Source organism: Micropterus salmoides, unplaced genomic scaffold (genome assembly GCF_014851395.1).
Source record: "Micropterus salmoides isolate LMB-PRFRI ecotype aquatic unplaced genomic scaffold, ASM1485139v1 Ms_hic_scaffold_11, whole genome shotgun sequence".
In the NCBI taxonomy this organism is placed as follows: Eukaryota; Metazoa; Chordata; class Actinopteri; order Centrarchiformes; family Centrarchidae; genus Micropterus; species Micropterus salmoides.
Genome location: NW_024040152.1, coordinates 36,020,200 through 36,044,002, shown reverse-complemented (window position 1 = coordinate 36,044,002; position 23,803 = coordinate 36,020,200). Strand labels below are relative to the sequence as shown.

General features: G+C 44.2%; 1 protein-coding gene across 1 annotated transcript in view; it reads right to left on the bottom strand.

Moving 5' to 3' along the window:
- Nucleotides 1-23,803, bottom strand: part of LOC119898227 (thrombospondin-3a-like) — a 40,303-nt gene that overhangs the window by 7,428 nt on the left and 9,072 nt on the right. Inside the window, exons 9-21 of the mRNA XM_038712410.1 lie at nucleotides 21,039-21,176; nucleotides 19,960-20,034; nucleotides 18,964-19,116; nucleotides 18,752-18,862; nucleotides 17,244-17,351; nucleotides 16,689-16,848; nucleotides 15,155-15,273; nucleotides 14,032-14,084; nucleotides 13,608-13,789; nucleotides 13,305-13,483; nucleotides 3,780-3,828; nucleotides 3,499-3,695; nucleotides 2,714-2,886 (exon numbers count right to left, since the gene is read on the bottom strand). Coding sequence (XP_038568338.1) covers nucleotides 2,714-2,886; nucleotides 3,499-3,695; nucleotides 3,780-3,828; nucleotides 13,305-13,483; nucleotides 13,608-13,789; nucleotides 14,032-14,084; nucleotides 15,155-15,273; nucleotides 16,689-16,848; nucleotides 17,244-17,351; nucleotides 18,752-18,862; nucleotides 18,964-19,116; nucleotides 19,960-20,034; nucleotides 21,039-21,176 — 1,697 coding nt within the window. The remainder of the gene's footprint in view (nucleotides 1-2,713; nucleotides 2,887-3,498; nucleotides 3,696-3,779; nucleotides 3,829-13,304; nucleotides 13,484-13,607; nucleotides 13,790-14,031; nucleotides 14,085-15,154; nucleotides 15,274-16,688; nucleotides 16,849-17,243; nucleotides 17,352-18,751; nucleotides 18,863-18,963; nucleotides 19,117-19,959; nucleotides 20,035-21,038; nucleotides 21,177-23,803) is intronic.

The following is a 23,803-nucleotide window of genomic DNA, read 5'->3' as shown; positions in this document are numbered from 1 at the left end:
TTCTTTCTCTCCCGCTCCTCCTTTCTTTCTCTCCTGCTCCTCCTTTCTTTCTTTCTCTCCCGCTCCTCCTTTCTTCTTTCTCTCCTGCTCCTCCTTTCTTTCTTTCTCTCCTGCTCCTCCTTTCTTCTTTCTCTCCCGCTCCTCCTTTCTTTCTCTCCCGCTCCTCCTTTCTTTCTCTCCCGCTCTCCTTTCTTTCTTTCTCTCCTGCTCCTCCTTTCTTTCTTTCTCTCCTGCTCCTCCTTTCTTTCTTTCTCTCCTGCTCCTCCTTTCTTTCTTTCTCTCCTGCTCCTCCTTTCTTTCTTTCTCTCCCGCTCCTCCTTTCTTTCTTTCTCTCCCGCTCCTCCTTTCTTTCTTTCTCTCCTGCTCCTCCTTTCTTTCTTTCTCTCCCGCTCCTCCTTTCTTTCTCTCCCGCTCCTCCTTTCTTTCTCTCCCGCTCCTCCTTTCTTTCTCTCCTGCTCCTCCTTTCTTTCTTTCTCTCCCGCTCCTCCTTTCTTTCTTTCTCTCCTGCTCCCCTTTCTTTCTCTCCCGCTCCTCCTTTCTTTCTTTCTCTCCTGCTCCTCCTTTCTTTCTTTCTCTCCTGCTCCTCCTTTCTTTCTTTCTCTCCTGCTCCTCCTTTCTTTCTTTCTCTCCTGCTCCTCCTTTCTTTCTTTCTCTCCTGCTCCTCCTGACAGAATGAAGAATGTGAGGTCAGACTTTTAAAAACGTTTCAGAAACATCAGTGTTTAATGAACTGATCTTTAAATGTCGAGCTCATGTAGAAAACGAGCGCTCCTCTTCAGATTTCCTCTGCAGCAGTCGACATGTCGTCGTGAGGAAACTTTTCCCGTCTCTCCGTCTCATCTGCATATCAACGGCTGCCGAGGCGGATTCTTGCCAGGGTTTTGGCTGTCATGGTTACGAGTACAATAGAGTACCAGGGGGCCCCGGGGCCACAAAGGAGTTTCAGAGGGTGAAGAATGCAGTAAAAAGTAAAGAGAGAACGAGACGAAAAACAGACCACAGCTGCAGAGTACTACTGTATCTGTACTGCAGTATCTGTACTGCAGTATCTGTACTACTGTATCTGTACTGCAGTATCTGTACTACTGTATCTGTACTGCAGTAACTGTACTGCAGTATCTGTACTACTGTATCTGTACTACTGTATTTGTACTGCAGTATCTGTACTACTGTATCTGTACTGCAGTATCTGTACTGCAGTATCTGTACTACTGTATCTGTACTGCAGTAACTGTACTGCAGTATCTGTACTACTGTATCTGTACTACAGTATCTGTACTGCAGTATCTGTACTACTGTATCTGTACTACTGTATCTGTATTGCAGTATCTGTACTACTGTATCTGTACTGCAGTATCTGTACTGCAGTATCTGTACTGCAGTATCTGTACTACTGTATCTGTACTGCAATATACTGCTGTACTGCAGTATCTGTACTACTGTATCTGTACTGCAATATACTGCTGTACTGCAGTATCTGTACTACTGTTTCTGTACTGCAATACACTGCTGTACTGCAGTATCTGTACTACTGTTTCTGTACTGCAATACACTGCTGTACTGCAGTATCTGTACTTCTGTATCTGTACTACTGTTTCTGTACTGCAATACACTGCTGTACTGCAGTATCTGTACTACTGTATCAGTACTGCAATATACTGCTGTACTGCAGTATCTGTACTGCAATATACTGCTGTACTGCAGTATCTGTACTACTGTTTCTGTACTGCAATACACTGCTGTACTGCAGTATCTGTACTTCTGTATCTGTACTACTGTTTCTGTACTGCAATACACTGCTGCACTGCAGTATCTGTACTACTGTTTCTGTACTGCAATACACTGCTGTACTGCAGTATCTGTACTGCAATACACTGCTGTACTGCAGTATCTGTATTACTGTATATGTACTGCAGTATCTGTACTACTGTATTTGTACTGCAGTATCTGTACTACTGTATCTGTATTGCAATATACTGCTGTACTGCAGTATCTGTACTACTGTATTTGTACTGCAGTATCTGTACTACTGTATCTGTACTGCAGTATCTGTATTACTGTATCTGTACTGCAGTATCTGTACTACTGTATCTGTACTGCAGTATCTGTACTACTGTATCTGTACTACTGTATCTGTACTACTGTATCTGTACTACTGTATCTGTACTGCAGTATCTGTACTACTGTATCTGTACTGCAGTATCTGTACTGCAGTATCTGTACTACAGTATCTGTACTACTGTATCTGTACTGCAGTATCTGTACTACTGTATCTGTACTACTGTATCTGTACTGCAGTATCTGTACTGCAGTATCTGTACTACTGTATTTGTACTGCAGTATCTGTACTGCAGTATCTGTATTACTGTATCTGTACTGCAGTATCTGTACTACTGTATCTGTACTGCAGTATCTGTATTACTGTATCTGTACTACTGTATACGTACTGCAGTATCTGTACTACTGGATCTGTACTGCAGTATCTGTATTACTGTATCTGTACTACTGTATCTGTACTGCAGTATCTGTATTACTGTATATGTACTGCAGTATCTGTACTACTGTATCTGTATTGCAGTATATTGCAGTACAGCAGTATCGGTACTATAGTATCTGTACTACAGAGTATTGCATCATGCGTGTACTACAGTGTACTACAGTGTACTACAGTGTACTGCAGTACTGCTGTGAGGTCTGAGGTTTCGGGTCTTACCTGATGTAGCCCACCTGCGGCCGGTGGCTGAGCTGCCAGCGATAAGAGGTTTTGTCCTTCCAGCCGACGTTTCGTGGATCCTTCCAGAGCAGCTTCGCCTCCCCAGCTGTGTCTCCGGTGTGCCACAGAGCGTTCCTCAGGAACTCCCCGGGTCCGGTCCGAGACTTCACCGCCTGCGGGACGGAAGAGGAGGGTCGATTTATTTATTCACTGCATCAGCCGTTTCTAGAGTCTGTTTAGCACAAAGAGAACGTTTGGGGGAATCAAACGTGCAACAGAGAACTTCAAACACCAGGTAACCTTCAGCTGCAGAGCAGGACTCAATGAACCAATCAGCATTACTGATTAGAGCCACCTGATGGCAGCAGACAGCTGAGACGCTTCTGTCTCACCAGCTGTAAACACTGACAAACAAGAAAAACAGGGCGTTGGCCCTGAACAGTAGAATAAATAGAGAGAGTAGAACCTTGAGCTGCATGGCGGGCTGGGCGTTGGCCCTGAACAGTAGAATAAATAGAGAGAGTAGAACCTTGAGCTGCATGGCGGGCTGGGCGTTGGCCCTGAACAGTAGAATAAATGAAGTAGAGTAGAACCTTGAGCTGCATGGCGGGCTGGGCGTTGGCCCTGAACAGTAGAATAAATAAAGTAGAGTAGAACCTTGAGCTGCATGGCGGGCTGGGCGTTGGCCCTGAACAGTAGAATAAATAAAGTAGAGTAGAACCTTGAGCTGCATGGCGGGCTGGGCGTTGGCCCTGAACAGTAGAATAAATAAAGTAGAGTAGAACCTTGAGCTGCATGGCGGGCTGGGCGTTGGCCCTGAAGGGCAGCGACTGCCAGTACGTCTGCTCCGTCTGTTTCCACATCACCACGTAGAAACTCGAGGAGTCCTGGTACCCGAAGATGAAGCCGGCGTAGTCGTCGTCAGTTACCGTGTTGACGTGAAACGTTCCCTCGAAGTCGACGCCGTTAAACGCCGTGTAGCCTGCAGACGCGGGAGAGAGTCTACGGTCAGACCTGGAGCCCGGCTAGGTCCTGAATTAATAAAGACTTAAGTAAAAACACGTACCCACAGCGAGACCAGGATCACTGTTCATCGTCTGGACTATCTCCATGCCCTGGAGAGAACACATCATGGGGAGAGGAGAGGTCAGAACGTGAGGTTAGAATGACAGGTTAGAACGTGTCGTAAAAACGCGAGGTTTGAACGTGAGATTAGAGCGTGTCGTAAAAACGTGAGGTTTGAACGTGAGATTAGAGCGTGAGGTTAGAACGTGTCGTAAAAACGCAAGGTTTGAACGCAAGGTTTGAACGCAAGGTTTGAACGTGAGGTTTGAACGTGAGGTTAGAACATGAGGTTAGAACGTGAGGTTAAAATGACAGGTCAGAACGTGAGGTGAGAACAAGAGATCAGAACGTGAAGTTAGAACGTGAGGTTAAAATGACAGGTAAGAACGTGAGGTGAGAACAAGAGATCAGAACGTGAAGTTAGAACGTGAGGTTAGAATGACAGGTTAGGACGTGATGTGAGAACAAGAGGTTAGAGCGTGAGGTTAGAACGTGTCGTAAAAACGCGAGGTTTGAACGTGAGATTAGAGCGTGAGGTTAGAATGACAGGTTAGAACGTGAGGTGAGAACAAGAGGTTAGAGCGTGAGGTAAGAACGTGTCGTAAAAACGTGAGGTCAGAACGTGAGATTAGAGCGTGAGGTAAGAACGTGTCGTAAAAACGTGAAGTCAGAACGTGAAGTTAGAGCGTGAGGTTAGAATGACAGGTTAGGACGTGAGGTGAGAACAAGAGGTTAGAGCGTGAGGTTAGAACGTGTCGTAAAAATGCGAGGTTTGAACGTGAGATTAGAACATGAGGTTAGAACGTGAGATCAGAGCGTGAGGTTAGAACGTGTCGTAAAAACGTGAGGTATGAACGTGAGATTAGAGCGTGAGATTAAAGCGTGAGGTAAGAATGTGAGGTTAGTGCGTGAGGTTAGAACGTGAGGTTAGAACATGAGATTAGAATGAAAAGTTAGAACGTGAGGTTAGAACGCGTGGTAAGAATGAGAAGATAGAACATGAGGTTATAATATGAGGTTATAACGAGGGGTTAGAACGAGAAGTTAGAACATGAGGTTAGAACATGAGATTAGAGCGTGAGGTTAGAACGTGTCGTAAAAACGTGAGGTTTGAACGTGAGATTAGAGTGTGAGATTAGACCGTGAGGTTAGAGCGTGAGGTTAGAATGACAGGTTAGAACGTGAGGTGAGAACAAGAGGTTAGAGCGTGAGGTTAGAACGTGTCGTAAAAACGCAAGGTTTGAACGAGGGATTAGAGCGTGAGGTAAGAACGTGTCGTAAAAACGTGAGGTTTGAACGTGAGATTAGAGCGTGAGGTAAGAACGTGATGTTAGAATGTGAGGTTAGAATGACAGGTTAGAACGTGAGGTGAGAACAAGAGGTTAGAACGGTAATGCCGTAAACATAAGGTAATGTCGTAAAAACGTGAGGTCAGAACGTGAAGTTAGAGCGTGAGGTTAGAATGACAGGTTAGAACGTGAGGATGAGAACTAGAGGTTAGTGCGTGAGGTTAGAACGAGAGGTAAGAATGAGAGGTAAGAACGTGTCGTAAAAACGTGAGGTTTGAACGTGAGATTAGAGCGTAAATTTACAACATGAGGTTAGAGCGTGAGGTTAGAATGACAGGTTAGAACATGAGGTTAGAACGTGAGGTTAGAGCGTGAGGTTAGAACGTGTCGTAAAAACGCGAGGTTTGAACGTGAGATTAGAGCGTGAGGTTAGAAAGTGTCGTAAAAGGTTAGAACGAGGAGTTAGAATGAGAAGTCAGAACATGAGGTTAGAACGTGTCGTAAAAGGTTAGAACGAGGAGTTAGAATGAGAAGTTAGAACATGAGGTTATAACGAGGGGTTAGAACGAAAAGTTAGAAGATGAGGTTAGAACATGAGATTAGAGCGTGAGGTTAGAACGTGAGGTATGAACGTGAGGTATGAACGTGAGATTACAGCGTGAGGTTAGAAAGTGAGGTAAGAACGTAAGTTAAGAACATGAGGTTAGAACGTGAGGTTAGAACTTGAGGTAAGAATGAGAGGTAAGAACGTGTCATAAAAACGTGAGGTTTGAATGTGAGATTAAAACAACAGGTTAGAACGTGAGGTAAGAACGTGTCGTAAAAACGTGAGGTTTGAACGTGAGATTAGAGCGTAAGTTTACAACATGAGGTTAGAGCGTGAGGTTAGAATATGAGATTAGAATGAAAAGTTAGAACGTGAGGTTAGAACGCGTGGTAAGAATGAGAAGATAGAACATGAGGTTATAATATGAGGTTATAACGAGGGGTTAGAACGAGAAGTTAGAACATGAGGTTAGAACATGAGATTAGAGCGTGAGGTTAGAACGTGTTGTAAAAACGTGAGGTTTGAACGTGAGATTAGAGTGTAAGGTTTAAACGTGAGATTTGACCGTGAGATTAGACCGTGAGGTTAGAGCGTGAGGTTAGAATGACAGATTAGAACGTGAGGTGAGAACAAGAGGTTAGAGCGTGAGGTTAGAACGTGTCGTAAAAACGCAAGGTTTGAACGTGAAATTAGAGCGTGAGGTAAGAACGTGTCGTAAAAACGTGAGGTTTGAACGTGAGATTAGAGCGTGAGGTAAGAACGTGATGTTAGAATGTGAGGTTAGTGCGTGAGGTTAGAACGTGAGGTTAGAGCGTGAGGTTAGAATGACAGGTTAGAACGTGTCGTAAAAACGCGAGGTTTGAACGTGAGATTAGAGCGTGAGGTAAGAACGGTAATGCCGTAAACATAAGGTAATGTCGTAAAAACGTGAGGTCAGAACGTGAAGTTAGAGCCTGAGGTTAGAATGACAGGTTAGAACGTGAGGATGAGAACTAGAGGTTAGTGCGTGAGGTTAGAACGAGAGGTAAGAATGAGAGGTAAGAACGTGTCGTAAAAACGTGAGGTTTGAACGTGAGAGAGCGTAAATTTAGAACGAGGAGTTAGAACGAGAAGTTAGAAGATGAGGTTAGAACATGAGATTAGAGCGTGAGGTTAGAACGTGTCATAAAAACGTGAGGTATGAACGTGAGATTACAGCGTGAGGTTAGAAAGTGAGGTAAGAACGTAAATTAAGAACATGAGGTTAGAACGTGAGGTTAGAACGAGGGGTTAGAACGAGAAGTTAGAACATGAGGTTAGAGTGTGAGGTTAGAATGTGAGGTAAGAATGAGAAGATAGAACATGAGGTTATAACGAGGGGTTATAACGAGAAGTTAGAAGATGAGGTTAGAACATGAGATTAGAGCGTGAGGTTAGAACGTGTCATAAAAACGTGAGGTATGAACGTGAGATTACAGCGTGAGGTTAGAAAGTGAGGTAAGAACGTAAGTTAAGAACATGAGGTTAGAACGAGGGGTTAGAACGAGAAGTAAGAAGATGAGGTTAGAGTGTGAAGTTAGAACGTGAGGTAAGAATGAGAGGTAAGAACGTGTCGTAAAAACGTGAGGTTTGAACGTGAGATTAGAGCGTGAGGTTAGAACGTGTCGTAAAAGGTTAGAACGAGGAGTTAGAACGAGAAGTCAGAACATGAGGTTAGAGTGAGGTTAGAACGTGAGGTAAGAATGAGAGGTAAGAACGTGTTGTAAAAACGTGAGGTTTGAAAGTGAGATTAGAGCGTGAGGTTAGAAAGTGAGGTAAGAACGTGAAGTTAGAACTTGAGGTAAGAATGAGAGGTAAGACCGTGTCGTAAAAACGTGAGGTTTGAAAGTGAGATTAGAGCGTGAGGTTAGAAAGTGAGGTAAGAACGTAAGTTAAGAACGTGAGGTTAGAATGTGAGGTAAGAATGAGAAGTTAGAACATGAGGTTATAACGAGGGGTTATAACGAGAAGTTAGAAGATGAGGTTACAGCGTGAGGTAAGAATGAGAAGTTAGAACATGAGGTTATAACGAGGGGTTATAACGAGAAGTTAGAAGATGAGGTTAGAACATGAGATTAGAGCGTGAGGTTAGAACGTGTCATAAAAACGTGAGGTATGAACGTGAGATTACAGCGTGAGGTTAGAAAGTGAGGTAAGAACGTAAGTTAAGAACATGAGGTTAGAACGAGGGGTTAGAACGAGAAGTAAGAAGATGAGGTTAGAGTGTGAAGTTAGAACGTGAGGTAAGAATGAGAGGTAAGAACGTGTCGTAAAAACGTGAGGTTTGAACGTGTCGTAAAAGGTTAGAACGAGGAGTTAGAACGAGAAGTCAGAACATGAGGTTAGAACTTGAGGTAAGAACGTGAGGTAAGAATGAGAGGTAAGAACGTGTCGTAAAAACGTGAGGTTAGAACGTGTCGTAAAAGGTTAGAACGAGGAGTTAGAACGAGAAGTCAGAACATGAGGTTAGAACTTGAGGTAAGAACGTGAGGTAAGAACGTGAGGTAAGAACGTGTTGTAAAAACGTGAGGTTTGAAAGTGAGATTAGAGCGTGAGGTTAGAATGTGTCATAAAAACGTGATGTATGAACGTGAGATTACAGCGTGAGGTTAGAAAGTGAGGTAAGAACGTAAATTAAGAACATCAGGTTAGAACGTGAGGTTAGAACGTGAGGTTAGAACGAGGGGTTAGAACGAGAAGTTAGAACATGAGGTTAGAGTGTGAGGTTAGAACGTGAGGTAAGAATGAGAGGTAAGAACGTGTCGTAAAAACGTGGGGTTTGAACGTGAGCTTAGAGCGTGAGGTTAGAATGTGAGGTAAGAATGAGAAGTTAGAACATGAGGTTATAACGAGGGGTTATAACGAGAAGTTAGAAGATGAGGTTAGAACATGAGATTAGAGCGTGAGGTTAGAACGTGTCATAAAAACGTGAGGTATGAACGTGAGATTACAGTGTGAGGTTAGAAAGTGAGGTAAGAACGAGAAGTTAGAACATGAGGTTATAACGAGGGGTTATAACGAGAAGTTAGAAGATGAGGTTAGAACATGAGATTAGAGCGTGAGGTTAGAACGTGTCATAAAAACGTGACGTATGAACGTGAGATTACAGCGTGAGGTTAGAAAGTGAGGTAAGAACGTAAGTTAAGAACATGAGGTTAGAACGTGAGGTTAGAACTTGAGGTAAGAATGAGAGGTAAGAACGTGTCGTAAAAACGTGAGGTTTGAATGTGAGATTAAAACAACAGGTTAGAACGTGAAGTTAGAGCGTGAGGTTAGAATGACAGGTTAGAACGTGAGGTGAGAACAAGAGGTTAGAGCGTGAGGTTAGAACGTGTCGTAAAAACGCGAGGTTTGAACGTGAGATTAGAGCGTGAGGTTAGAACGTGTCGTAAAAGGTTAGAACGAGGAGTTAGAACGCGTGGTCAGAACATGAGGTTAGAAAGTGAGATTATAACGAGGGGTTAGAACGAGAAGTTAGAAGATGAGGTTAGAACATGAGATTAGAGCGTGAGGTTAGAACGTGTCATAAAAACGTGAGGTATGAACGTGAGATTAAGTTTACAACATGAGGTTAGAATGACAGGTTAGAACGTGAGGTGAGAACAAGAGGTTAGAGCGTGAGGTTAGAACGTGTCGTAAAAACGCGAGGTTTGAACGTGAGATTAGAGCGTGAGGTTAGAACGTGTCATAAAAACGTGAGGTATGAACGTGAGATTACAGCGTGAGGTTAGAAAGTGAGGTAAGAACGTAAGTTAAGAACATGAGGTTAGAACGAGGGGTTAGAACGAGAAGTTAGAACATGAGGTTTTGTGCTTGTTGCTGTGTGTTTGTTGTTGTATGGTCTTGGAGTTTTGTTGTGTTTGAGGTATTCATGTTCTGCAGAACAGGAACCTGCTGAAAATCAGTTCTATACTGAGTCAGGCCCGATTGCTCTTAATCTTTTCCTGTTTAAATAAATAAATGAAATGAAATGAAATGAAATGAAATGAGGTTAGAGTGTGAGGTTAGAACGTGTCGTAAAACGTGGGCTTTGAACGTGAGCTTAGAGCGTGAGGTTAGAAAGTGAGGTAAGAACGTAAGTTAAGAACGTGAGGTTTGAATGTGAGGTAAGAATGAGAAGTTAGAACATGAGGTTATAACGAGGGGTTAGAACGAGAAGTTAGAAGATGAGGTTAGAACATGAGATTAGAGCGTGAGGTTAGAACGTGTCATAAAAACGTGAGGTTTGAATGTGAGATTAAAACAACAGGTTAGAACGTGAGGTTAGAATGCGTGGAAAGAAGAAGAAGTTAGAACATGAGATTAGAGCATGAGGTTAGAACGTGTTGTAAAAACGTGAGGTTTGAACGTGAGATTAGAGTTTGAGGTTAGAACATGAGGTTAGAACTTGAAGTTAGAACGTGTGGTAAGAATGAGAAGATAGAACATGAGGTTAGAACGTGAGGTTAGAACGAGGGGTTAGAAAGTGAGGTAAGAACGTAAGTTAAGAACGTGAGGTAAGAACGTGAAGTTAGAACTTGAGGTAAGAATGAGAGGTAAGAACGTGTCGTAAAAACTTGAGGTTTGAATGTGAGATTAAAATGACAGGTTAGAGCGTGAGGTTAGAACGTGTGGTAAGAATGAGAAGATAGAACATGAGGTTAGAACGTGAGGTTAGAACGAGGGGTTAGAAAGTGAGGTAAGAACGTAAGTTAAGAACATGAGGTTAGAACGTGAGGTTAGAACTTGAGGTAAGAATGAGAGGTAAGAACGTGTCGTAAAAACTTGAGGTTTGAATGTGAGATTAAAATGACAGGTTAGAGCGTGAGGTTAGAACGTGTGGTAAGAATGAGAAGATAGAACATGAGGTTAGAACGTGAGGTTAGAACGAGGGGTTAGAAAGTGAGGTAAGAATGTAAGTTAAGAACGTGAGGTAAGAACGTGAAGTTAGAACTTGAGGTAAGAATGAGAGGTAAGAACGTGTCGTAAAAACGTGAGGTTTGAATGTGAGATTAAAATGACAGGTTAGAGCGTGAGGTTAGAACGCGTGGTAAGAATGAGAAGATAGAACATGAGGTTAGAACGTGAGGTTAGAACGAGGGGTTAGAAAGTGAGGTTATAACGTAAGTTAAGAACGTGAAGTTAGAACTTGAGGTTAGAACGTGAGGTTAGAACGAGGAGTTAGAACGAGAAGTTAGAACATGAGGTTAGAGTGTGAGGTTAGAACGTGAGGTAAGAATGAGAGGTAAGAACGTGTCGTAAAAACGTGAGGTTAGAACGAGAGATTAGAGCGTAAATTTACAACATGAGGTTAGAGCGTGAGGTTAGAATGACAGGTTAGAACGTGAGGTGAGAACGTGTCGTAAAAACGCGAGGTTTGAACGTGAGATTAGAGCGTGAGGTTAGAACGTGTCATAAAAACGTGAGGTATGAACGTGAGATTACAGCGTGAGGTTAGAAAGTGAGGTAAGAACGTAAGTTAAGAACATGAGGTTAGAACGTGAGGTTAGAACGAGGGGTTAGAACGAGGGGTTAGAACGAGAAGTTAGAACATGAGGTTAGAGTGTGAGGTTAGAACGTGAGGTAAGAACGTGTCGTAAAAACGTGGGCTTTGAACGTGAGCTTAGAGCGTGAGGTTAGAAAGTGAGGTAAGAACGTAAGTTAAAAACGTGAGGTTAGAATGTGAGGTAAGAATGAGAAGTTAGAACATGAGGTTATAACGAGGGGTTATAACGAGAAGTTAGAAGATGAGGTTAGAACATGAGATTAGAGCGTGAGGTTAGAACGTGTCATAAAAACGTGAGGTATGAACGTGAGATTACAGCGTGAGGTTAGAAAGTGAGGTAAGAACGTAAGTTAAGAACATGAGGTTAGAACGTGAGTTAAGAACTTGAGGTAAGAATGAGAGGTAAGAACGTGTCATAAAAACGTGAGGTTTGAATGTGAGATCAAAACAACAGGTTAGAACGAGGGGTTAGAAAGTGAGGTAAGAACGTAAGTTAAGAACGTGAGTTAAGAACGTGAGGTTAGAACTTGAGGTAAGAATGAGAGGTAAGAACGTGTCGTAAAAACGTGAGGTTTGAATGTGAGATTAAAACAACAGGTTAGAACGTGAGGTTAGAATGCGTGGAAAGAATGAGAAGATAGAACATGAGGTTAGAACATGAGGTTAGAACGAGGGTTAGAAAGTGAGGTTATAACGTAAGTTAAGAACGTGAGGTAAGAACGTGAAGTTAGAACTTGAGGTTAGAACGTGAGGTTAGAACGAGGGGTTAGAACGAGAAGTTAGAACATGAGGTTAGAGTGTGAGGTTAGAACGTGAGGTAAGAATGAGAGGTAAGAACGTGTCGTAAAAACGTGAGGTTTGAATGTGAGATTAAAACAACAGGTTAGAACGTGAGGTTAGAATGCGTGGAAAGAAGAAGAAGTTAGAACATGAGGTTAGAACATGAGATTAGAGCATGAGGTTAGAACGTGTTGTAAAAACGTGAGGTTTGAACGTGAGATTAGAGTTTGAGGTTAGAACATGAGGTTAGAACTTGAGGTTAGAACGCGTGGTAAGAATGAGAAGATAGAACATGAGGTTAGAACGTGAGGTTAGAACGAGGGGTTAGAAAGTGAGGTAAGAACGTAAGTTAAGAACGTGAGGTAAGAACGTGAAGTTAGAACTTGAGGTAAGAATGAGAGGTAAGAACGTGTCGTAAAAACTTGAGGTTTGAATGTGAGATTAAAATGACAGGTTAGAGCGTGAGGTTAGAACGCGTGGTAAGAATGAGAAGATAGAACATGAGGTTAGAACGTGAGGTTAGAACGAGGGGTTAGAAAGTGAGGTAAGAACGTAAGTTAAGAACGTGAGGTAAGAACGTAAGTTAAGAACGTGAGGTAAGAACGTGAAGTTAGAACTTGAGGTAAGAATGAGAGGTAAGAACGTGTCGTAAAAACGTGAGGTTTGAATGTGAGATTAGAGTTTGAGGTTAGAACATGAGGTTAGAACTTGAGGTTAGAACGCGTGGTAAGAATGAGAAGATAGAACATGAGGTTAGAACGTGAGGTTAGAACGAGGGGTTAGAAAGTGAGGTAAGAACGTAAGTTAAGAACGTGAGGTAAGAACGTGAAGTTAGAACTTGAGGTAAGCATGAGAAGTAAGAACGTGTCGTAAAAACGTGAGGTTTGAATGTGAGATTAAAATGACAGGTTAGAGCGTGAGGTTAGAACGCGTGGTAAGAATGAGAAGATAGAACATGAGGTTAGAACGAGGAGTTAGAATGAGGGGTTAGAAAGTGAGGTAAGAACGTAAGTTAAGAACGTGAGGTAAGAACGTGAGGTTAGAACTTGAGGTAAGAATGAGAGGTAAGAACGTGAGGTTAGAACTTGAGGTAAGAATGAGAGGTAAGAACGTGTCGTAAAAACGTGAGGTTTGAATGTGAGATTAAAATGACAGGTTAGAGCGTGAGGTTAGAACGCGTGGTAAGAATGAGAAGAGAGAACATCTACTGTCCCTGTTCAGACAGCGGAGACCGAAACCTGATCCTGAAGAACTTAAAGACAGTAAAAGAGAGAACACGTCTCTGCCGACTGTTGTGTTCATACTCTCTGCTTACTCGACCAGCCTCCTGTGAGACATTAAAACATATCCGATGGCGTCTCTTGGCCCAGGGGGCGGTGCTGTTCTGTGTTCGTGTTAGAGGGTCACCTGATTAAGGACCACCCAGTTGGGGTCGATCTGGGCGTCGCCCTCTGGGTCCAGGATGACCGTCTGATAGGCTCTAAAGTCCGTCAGAGTGACCTCGGCGCTCTCTGGACACACATCGATCAAATCCATCACGGCGTCGTTATCAAAGTCGTTCTCGCAGACGTCTCCAACACTGTTCACTGGAGAGAGAGACGGGAGGAGGCGGAGTCCAAACAGCTCAATGAAGTGTGTTTTATACGGAAAATATAAACTCAACCAGTCAAAAGAGACAGACAGATGGACAGTGTTCTTCCAGACTGTTACCGTCAGAGTCTTTCTGGTTGGGGTTGACGATGAGTCTGCAGTTGTCGTAGTCGTCGAGGACGCCGTCGTTGTCGTCGTCGTGGTCACAGTCGTCTCCGAGGCCGTCGTTGTCGGAGTCCAGCTGGGAGCTGTTGGGGATGTCGGGACAGTTGTCTCTGCTGTCCTGGTGGCCGTCTCCGTCCCTGCAGGAAGGCGAGACGCTCAGGTGTTTGTCTTTGATCTTATTTTACCTTATCGTTTGTCTGCATTTACATTTCCTGTACGGTAATAATCTATTAAACATATTCCATGTTATTCAAAGACAGAATGAAACCAAAGCTGCTGCTCTCGGAGGTTTTGATGCTGTTTTATTCTTTTGACAAAATAAGTTAATCTGAATTAAGCAGGTTTTGACGTGGTACAGATTTGTGTGTGTGAGACATACGTGTCCACGTTGGTGTCACAAACGTCTCCCACCAGGTCGTTGTCGACGTCCGTCTGAAACAGAGAGACGTTTAGAAGACAGACCCTGAGTCTTGGTCCTGCTCTGCTGGGCCGACACTGTGTCCCTCAGACTGAGCGTCACGTTACACTCGATGATGGAGCTAAAAATCAGGCAGAATCTGTACAGAGTCTGGTTGGTGTGACGTAGGCCAGCTCCTCTGTAAGACCAGGACCTGCCATGATGTGCTGATCGGTCTGCTGAGGTCTGTCTGAAGCCTGATTTATACCTCTGTGTCGTGTCTACGCCGTAGCGTTATAGCAGCCACTGTACAATAATCACCATGTGGCTCTTCTAGACTTTCAGAATGTTATCGGACTGAATGGATCAAATTCTGATCATGTTGAGAGGATCGTCGCGTCAAAAAAATGGAAGCATCGTGTTACAGCCGCTGGATTGGCTGCTAGTGAAATTCAAAGCATGCAGCGCCTCCTGGAAGGCACGGAGGAAATGATGCTACCCAGCCAACCAATCACACTTCTTTCTGCAGCCGCTGGAGTCGCCCCCGGCCGGCTGCTAGAGAGAACGCAGGGTTTAGGGACTGTCGCGTTCGCCTCAGTTTTCATGGGTCCGTGTCGCTGCGACGTGCAGTTACATTTTTGGGAAGGTGCACGTCAAGCTACGGCGTAGATTTGACGTATAAGTCAGGTTTTAGACTGAAACATGTGATGAACTCACGCCTGCTTCACCAGGATCAAAAAGACTTGGTCGAGTAAAGTGAGCCTCCTAGTTTTCACGTCTACTCAGCTGACTGCATTTCTGTCTTTGCAGCTTTCATCTGCAGCTGCTGTCCGTCCCTCACCTGATGGGATTTTAAACTTTAGCAAAGAAATAATATCTTGTATGTGTATAAATACAACTGAGCATCTGTATGTTTGCTGTGTTTAAAGATGAATGTAAATATAACTGGGTCAATGAAATGATGATGAAGAGGACAAGGGCACAGCTAACGACGCACAGGTCAAACAGTTTATGTGAACATCACATACATCTGCAGCCAGCTGAACGACGGAGGAATTATTTCTAGTTAAACAGCTTATTGGCAAAGGTCTGTCTGTCTCTTTACCTGCATGGGGTTGCTGAGTTCAGGACAGCTGTCGCAGGCGTCTCCCACTCCGTCTCGGTCTCTGTCTGTCTGCATCGGGTTCGGCACCTTTGGACAGTTATCCAGAACGTTGGGAATCCCTGAACACAAAGACAAGAAGAGTTATTTTAAAGGCATTCAATAAATCTAATAAATCAATAGCCTTAAACCTGCGTCCTCTCTAGCGGCCAGCAGGGGGCGACTTAAACCTGCGTCCTCTCTAGCAGCCAGCAGGGGGCGACTTAAACCTGCGTCCTCTCTAGCGGCCAGCAGGGGGCGCCTTAAACCTGCGTCCTCTCCAGCAGCCAGCAGGGGCGACTTAAACCTGCGTCCTCTCTAGCGGCCAGCAGGGGGCGCCTTAAACCTGCGTCCTCTCTAGCAGCCAGCAGGGGGCGACTTAAACCTGCGTCCTCTCTAGCAGCCAGCAGGGGGCGACTTAAACCTGCGTCCTCTCTAGCGGCCAGCAGGGGGCGCCTTAAACCTGCATCCTCTCTAGCGGCCAGCAGGGGGCGACTTAAACCTGCATCCTCTCTAGCAGCCAGCAGGGGGCGACTTAAACCTGCGTCCTCTCTAACAGCCAGCAGGGGGCGACTTAAACCTGCGTCCTCTCTAGCAGCCAGCAGGGGGCGACTTAAACCTGCGTCCTCTCTAGCGGCCAGCAGGGGGCGACTTAAACCTGCGTCCTCTCTAGCGGCCAGCAGGGGGCGACTTAAACCTGCGTCCTCTCCAGCGGCCAGCAGGGGGCGACTTAAACCTGCGTCCTCTCCAGCGGCCAGCAGGGGGCGACTTAAACCTGCGTCCTCTCTAGCGGCCAGCAGGGGGCGACTTAAACCTGCGTCCTCTCTAGCAGCCAGCAGGGGGCGACTTAAACCTGCGTCCTCTCTAGCGGCCAGCAGGGGGCGACACCAGCGGCTGCAGAAAGAAGTGTGATTGTATAGAAGTCTGTGAGAAAATGTTTCTACTTGTCAGCTGATTTATTCCCTCAGTAAACACTTTCCTGATGAGTTTCTGGTCTCAGTCGCTAGTTTCAAGTCTTCTTCAACACAGCATGATGTTCATTTAGTAAATTATGGTCGCATTTAGAGGAACAGGAGGCTTTAGGACGAGGCTACAAGCTGATTGACAGGCCGCTACCATGGTGTCAATCAGGACAGAGGTGACTCGTATCCGCTGCTCTGGGAACGTTTAACCAGCGCCGCTGAAAAAGCTCATCAGGAGTCGGCTGCTCATTTTTCACTGAGTGCATTTTGTTTTAAACCTATTTGTCACTAGCTAAAATTAGCATCCCAACTAATATCAAAGCTAACGTGAAGTAAAGATGCACCTTGCTAACCAAGCTAGCTAGCTCCTCCCTCTTGTCCAAATATGGTCACATCTGGTTCCAGAAAACCAAGATGGTGGCAGTCAAAGTGCCAAACTGGAGGGTTCAAAACTGTAGTCCACAAACCAACGGTGGACGTCACGGCGGCTCCGCCCACTTCTTTTATACGTCTGTGTTTTAAAGATCGTCTCCTACCGTCTCCGTCGATGTCCTGGTCGCAGGCGTCTCCCTGTCCGTTGCTGTCCGTGTCCTTCTGGTCGCTGTTGGGGACGTTGGGACAGTTATCACAGGCGTCTCCGAACGAGTCGCTGTCTGAGTTCTGCTGGTCTTTGTTAGGGACCAACCGGCAGTTATCCTGAGGTCACATGATCACAGGAGTTTTGATTAATCACATGCTGACCGCAGCTTCAATTCATAGACTTGCAGCTTAACCTACACCTACAACGGCCCCTTGATTTCAGTCAGTGTATAATTCAGTATTTGAACATCCAATATTACATTAATTCATTTTATCTGACGCTTTTATCCAAAGTGACTCACATGATTTGTGTCATATATGAGGTCACACGCCTCTGGAGCAACGAGGGGTTAAGTGTCTTGCTCAGAGAGACATTGGTGGATGTGTTGCAGTGGGAATCGAACCCAGGTCGCCCACACCAGAGGCAGGTGTCTTATCCAGGGCGCCATCTCCACCCATATGTTTGGCAGATTAACACTGCGTGGTACTTTCTCACACACACAGTGTCTCACCTCCACGTTCTTGATGCCGTCTCCGTCTGCGTCCTCGTCACACTGATCTCCGATCCCGTCGTTGTCGGCGTCCTCCTGACCGGAGTTAGGCGTAAACACACAGTTGTCCTGGGGGAAGGAGACAGACGGTCACACACTCTCAGCCAATCAGTGACGACAACAGAAGAACGTGACGTCATGTGACGGGACAAAGTGTCGTGGGAGAAATAAGTCGATTAAAGCATTGAAATTTAAAACTTCAGAAAATCAACCACTGTTGTTGTTGACGCTTCCTGCTGTGCTGGTTCTCCACATCACACCGGCTCCTGGGATGTTTCAGAACAGATTTAAAGCTCTTCATGGCCTCCCTGCTGTTTGATGTTTTACTCCCGTGTGCACCGCCACACGCTCTGAGATTCTGCTCTCTGTTCCAGGGGCCCGCCTGAGACTCAAGGGGACAGTCTGCAGTCGGGAGCCCGAGGCCCTGGAACAGCCCGAGGAAATCAGGACGGCTGAGTCAGTTCCTTCTTTTATAGAAGAGCCTTTCCTGATTTGTCTTTACTTTATTTTTATTTTCTTTTAACTGTATTCCTCAAAAGTGTTTTTTGTTTTCTGTTTATAGTGTGTTCCATTTTCTGCTCATGAGGAAGCACTTTGTAACATGATGCTCTAGAAATAAAGATTAGATTAAAATTGACATTAAGACTGTTTTATTTTAAAGAGGTGGTATTCTGCTTTTAGGCTTTTCCCCTCCCCAAAGTGAGTTCCCATCTCCCACAGAAAACTCTGGTCTGAACTGAAAACAGCTTGTTTGTAGTCCAGCCGCTTCTCTAAACGCGCCTCATATAACGCTCGCCGAGCGGCGACTCCGACACGCCCTCAGAAACAGCGAGCTGCAGCACACAGCTCTCCTCTCCCTTCCAAACACTAGCTACCCTCCAGGCAGTCAGTGGACAGAAAGTTGTTCCTGTGATGTAGAGACAGAGCTCAGTTAAAACTTTATGGATACAGATTAATAACTCACCGCTCTGAAACTCTCGCTCCAGTCCATGTTGCACGGACGGCTGAACCCGAGCTGTTTACCGGCTTCTCGCCGACCCGCCCTTCTCTGCTTCTGATTGGCTAGTAGTCCTTAACTAGGAACTGAGCATGTGCAACTCCCAACAAAGATCATTTAGAGACAAGATGCATCACTCCATAGCTAAAACGAAGCCTTCAACACAGGCTGAAAAGAGGAGCTGCAGCAATGTGCAGTAGGACAAAAATATAACCATGGAAACCTGCTCTGGTACAAACTCTAAATAAGATGAGGAACCTGAGAATGAGCAGAAAACCACCTCTTTAATATATAAGCTCAGATTTAACACTGACAGTGTGCAGGAGTTTCTTTGCAACCTTTGACCCTCTCGCTCCTTTCTGACGCACCCGTCTCACGTTATAGATGTGGGAGGTCCTTTTCTGTTCTGATGGATGTAAAATGGAAACAAAACCACACATGAGGATGATGAAGAAGAAGTTCTGTGTCTGACCTGTTTACAGTGTTTGTCGTTGTCCATGCAGGGCAGAGGGCGGTCGGGATACCCGTCGATGTCTGTGTCCACTCCACATGTGTTACCGTTACCGGCCCAACCCACGTTACACTGCACGCACACACACACACGCACACGCACATCGGTTATAACAGGAACTGAACACAGCGACAGACTGAAAGCCTTTGAGCCAGGCAGCATCCTCCACTCACCATGCAGGCGACCTCGCCGTTCCTCTCCATGACGCAGTGGGCGTTGAAGTCACAGGGGTTAAAGGTCAACGCGGCACACGACTTCCTGGGGAAGCAACCTGACGTCTGGTTCCCGAGGAAACCAGGTTTACAGCCTCCACACTTATAAGAGCCCTGAGAGAGGACAGCACAGGAGTTTATCTTCTGTATGGGGCCCAAGCACCTCGGTGACACATTATCTAAAGATATAGGTACTCTGGATGACATCGCTAAAGTCCGTTAAGACTCTTCAGCTGATCCAGAATGCTGCAGCACGTGTTCTGACAGGAACCAGGAAAAGAGATCACATTTCTCCTGTTTTAGCTTCTCTGCATTGGCTTCCAGTAAAATCCAGAATAGAATTTAAAATCATTCTTCTTACCTACAAAGCTCTTAATGGTCAGGCACCATCTTATCTTAAAGAGCTCATAGTACCTTACTACCCCACCAGAGCACTGCGCTCCCAGAATGCAGGGTTACTTGTGGTTCCTAGAGTCTCCAAAAGTAGACTAGGAGCCAGAGCGTTCAGCTATCAAGCTCCTCTCCTGTGGAACCAGGTTCCAGTTTGGGTTCAGGAGGCAGACACCATCTCCACATTTAAGAGTAGGCTTAACACTTTCCTCTTTGATAAAGCTTATAGTTAGGGCTGGCTCAGGTGAGTCCTGAACCATCCCTTAGTTATGCTGCTATAGGCCTAGACTGCCGGGGGATTTCCCATGATGCACTGAGCTCCTCTCTCCTCTACTTTCTCTCCCTCTGTATGCAACCTCATCCCATTATTGCATGTTACTAACACAACTTTGATAATTTTACATCTCTATGTGGAACAGCAGCTGTGTCTCTTTTCTCCTGTGCTAAAGGTCGCTGACTCACCCCGACTGTCTTAGTCTCAGATTATATATTTGTATAAAGCATTCTTGATTGTCCAGCCTGGCAGACCGTTTCTCTGTATGACAGAGAGAGAGAACGTGAACTCACCACAGTGTTGATGCACACAGAGTTTGGTACACAGGCGTCTGGTAGATCTAAGCACTCATCAATATCTACACAGTCCTGCGAGACAGAGACAGATGATGTTAATGTTATTTCTGTCACACTTCTACAGAACTGAACAGATACCGTGGAAAAAACATATCTAATTGCAGCTTCTGAATTGCTAGTATATAACAATAAAATAAGAATATAGCAAAATAAAAATTGTCCCTTTGTACACAGGTTTTAGGACATTCTCTTGAAACATTGGGGGCTTAGCCCAGTCCAGAAATCTTTAATGTTTTAACCTGTTTTAAGTAAGTAAATAATCTCTACACAGCAACTCTATCAATTGTCTCATTTTCTGTCATTACCTAGTTATGCCATTTGTCAAACAGAACCTTACTTTACCTGTAAATCATTGAGTTAAATTTTAATTATGACATATCATAGGCCTTATAAATACATTTATTAGGATTTTTATAATTACTACAGATAATAATTAGAGGGGCAGGTCTGGGGGTCCCCCCTGAAAAGTTTGTCCTTTAAACACTTAATTTCCTGTATTCTGGTGAATTTTTCTGCACCGATTTATTGAGGAATTGTATTTATTTTTATAAAAGGAAAGGAACAAAATTCACATGACAATTCAAAATATAAATAATATATTGTAATATAATGCAGTAAGGCTCTCAGGCATTCTGTATTGCTCAGATATGTTTCTCCTGTAGAACAACTGTTCTAATTTAATTTAATCATCCCTGCTGAGTTTACATACATGCAGGCTTGACTGAAATAGCCTAAATTATTTTTAAATGTCCATGTGACACCTTTTCACCTCAATGATAAATTGAAGTGAAAAGCTTAGTTAATTTTAATTCTTTAAGAAACTCCTGGATTTTCATAGCTCCTGTGTTTCAGCAGCTTTATACACCACTGAAAATATAGTTATGGATATTATATTACATTTCTGTCAATAGATCCTCCTAAATATTGCACACTGGACATCAACAAAGTCTGACGTAAGTCCATTAAAGGTTACTGGGAAGTTTTACAAAGAGACAAATGTGTTCCGTGTGTCTGACCTGTCTGTGCGTCTTGGCGAAGTTCAGTCCAGTTCCAGCCAGCGGCTCCCCCCACAGGCCAGGAGGGCAGGGCTGACAGGAGAACCCCCCCACAGTGTTCACACAGGCTTCAGGAGAGAAACAAGGCTGCAGCTCACACTGACACACAAGGGAGAGGGAAAGAGTAAAGACTCTACAATATGCGACATACAGGCAGATGGTTCACTGGTGGTTTGTCCTCACCAGTGATGTTGTTTGTAGTGCTGCAGTGTTGACGTTGTTGCAGTGTTGTATGTTGCTGCAGTGTTGTTGCGTTGTATGTTTTAGTGTTGTTGTTGCCTTGTAGTAGTGTTGTTGTTGCCTTGTAGTAGTGTTGTTGTTGCCTTGTAGTAGTGTTGTTGTTGCCTTGTAGTGTTGTTGTTGCCTTGTAGTGTTGTTACAGTGTTGTTACAGTGTTGTTGCAGTGTTTTTAGTGTTGTTGCAGTGTTGCTGCAGTGTTGCAGTGTTGTTTTAGTGTTGTTGCGGTGTTGCAGTGTTGTTTTAGTGTTGTTGCGGTGTTGCAGTGTTGTTTTAGTGTTGTTGCGGTTTTGCAGTGTGGTTTTAGTGTTGTTGCGTTGTTGTTGTTGCAGTGTTGTTGTAGTGTTGTTGCGGTATTGTTGTGTTGTAGTGTTGTTGTAGTGTTGTTGCGTTGTTGTTGTTGCAGTGTTGTTGTAGTGTTGTTGCAGTGTTGTTGCGTTGTAGTGTTGTTGCGTTGTTGTTGTAGTGTTGTTGCGGTATTGTTGTTGCGTTGTAGTGTTGTTGCAGTGTTGTTACAGTGTTGTTGTGGTGTTGTTGCAGTGTTGTTGTAGTGTTGTTGCGGTATTGTTGTTGCGTTGTAGTGTTGTTGCAGTGTTGTTACAGTGTTGTTGTGGTGTTGTTGCAGTGTTGTTGCGGTGTTGTTGTTGCGTTGTAATGTTGTTGTAGTGTTGTTGTAGTGTTGTTGCGGTGTTGTTGTTGCGTTGTAGTGTTGTTGCAGTGTTGTTACAGTGTTGTTGCGGTGTTGTTGTTGCGTTGTAGTGTTGTTGCAGTGTTGTTACAGTGTTGTTGTAGTGTTGTTGCGGTGTTGTTGTTGCGTTGTAGTGTTGTTGCAGTGTTGTTACAGTGTTGTTACAGTGTTGTAGTGTTGTAGTGTTGTTGTAGTGTTGTTGTTGCGTTGTAGTGTTGTTACAGTGTTGTAGTGTTGTTGTAGTGTTGTTGCAGTGTTGTTACAGTGTTGTTGCGGTGTTGTTGTTGCGTTGTAGTGTTGTTGCAGTGTTGTTACAGTGTTGTTGTAGTGTTGTTGCGGTGTTGTTGTTGCATTGTAGTGTTGTTGCAGTGTTGTTACAGTGTTGTTACAGTGTTGTTACAGTGTTGTAGTGTTGTTGCAGTGTTGTTACAGTGTTGTTACAGTGTTGTTACAGTGTTGTAGTGTTGTTGTAGTGTTGTTGTTGCGTTGTAGTGTTGTTGTAGTGTTGTTGCAGTGTTGTTGCGGTGTTGTTGTTGCGTTGTAGTGTTGTTGTACTGTTGTTGCAGTGTTGTTGTTGCGTTGTAGTGTTGTTGTACTGTTGTTGCAGTGTTGTTGCGGTGTTGTTGTTGCGCTGTAGTGTTGTTGCAGTGTTGTTGCAGTGTTGTTGTTGCGTTGTAGTGTTGTTGCAGTGTTGTTGTAGTGTTGTTGCAGTGTTGTTGCAGTGTTGTTGTAGACTTGTTGTTGCGTTGTAGTGTTGTTACAGTGTTGTTACAGTGTTGTTGCGGTGTTGTTGCGGTGTTGTTGTAGTGTTGTTGCAGTGTTGTTGCGTTGTAGTGTCTTGTAGTGTTGTTACAGTGTTGTTGCGGTGTTGTTGTTGCGTTGTAGTGTTGTTGTAGTGTTGTTGCGGTGTTGTTGTAGTGTTGTTGCAGTGTTGTTGTTGCATTGTACTAGTGTTGTTGCGTTGTACTAGTGTTGTTGTGTTGTACTAGTGTTGTTGCAGTGTTGTTGTTGCATTGTACTAGTGTTGTTGCGTTGTACTAGTGTTGTTGCAGTGTTGTTGCGTTGTAGTGTTGTTGTAGTGTTGTTGCGTTGTAATGTTGTAGTGTTGTTGTAGTGTTGTTGCGGTGTTGTTGTTGCGTTGTAGTGTTGTTGCAGTGTTGTTACAGTGTTGTTGCGGTGTTGTTGTTGCAGTGTTGTTACAGTGTTGTTGTAGTGTTGTTGCGGTGTTGTTGTTGCGTTGCAGTGTTGTTGCAGTGTTGTTGCGGTGTTGTTGTTGCATTGTCATAGTGTTGTTGCATTGTAGTAGTGTTGTTGTAGTGTTGTTGCGGTGTTGTTGTTGCATTGTCATAGTGTTGTTGCATTGTCATAGTGTTGTTGCATTGTAGTAGTGTTGTTGCAGTGTTGTTGTTGCATTGTCGTAGTGTTGTTGCGTTGTACTAGTGTTGTTGCAGTGTTGTTGTTGCATTGTAGTAGTGTTGTTGCAGTGTTGTTGTAGTGTTGTTGCATTGTCATAGTGTTGTTGCGGTGTTGTTGTAGTGTTGTTACAGTGTTGTTGTAGTGTTGTTGCGGTGTTGTTGTAGTGTTGTTGCAGTGTTGTTGTTGCATTGTACTAGTGTTGTTGCGTTGTACTAGTGTTGTTGCGTTGTACTAGTGTTGTTGCGTTGTACTAGTGTTGTTGCAGTGTTGTTGTTGCATTGTACTAGTGTTGTTGCGTTGTACTAGTGTTGTTGCAGTTTTGTTATTGCATTGTAGTAGTGTTGTTGTAGTGTTGTTGTTGCATTGTCATAGTGTTGTTGCATTG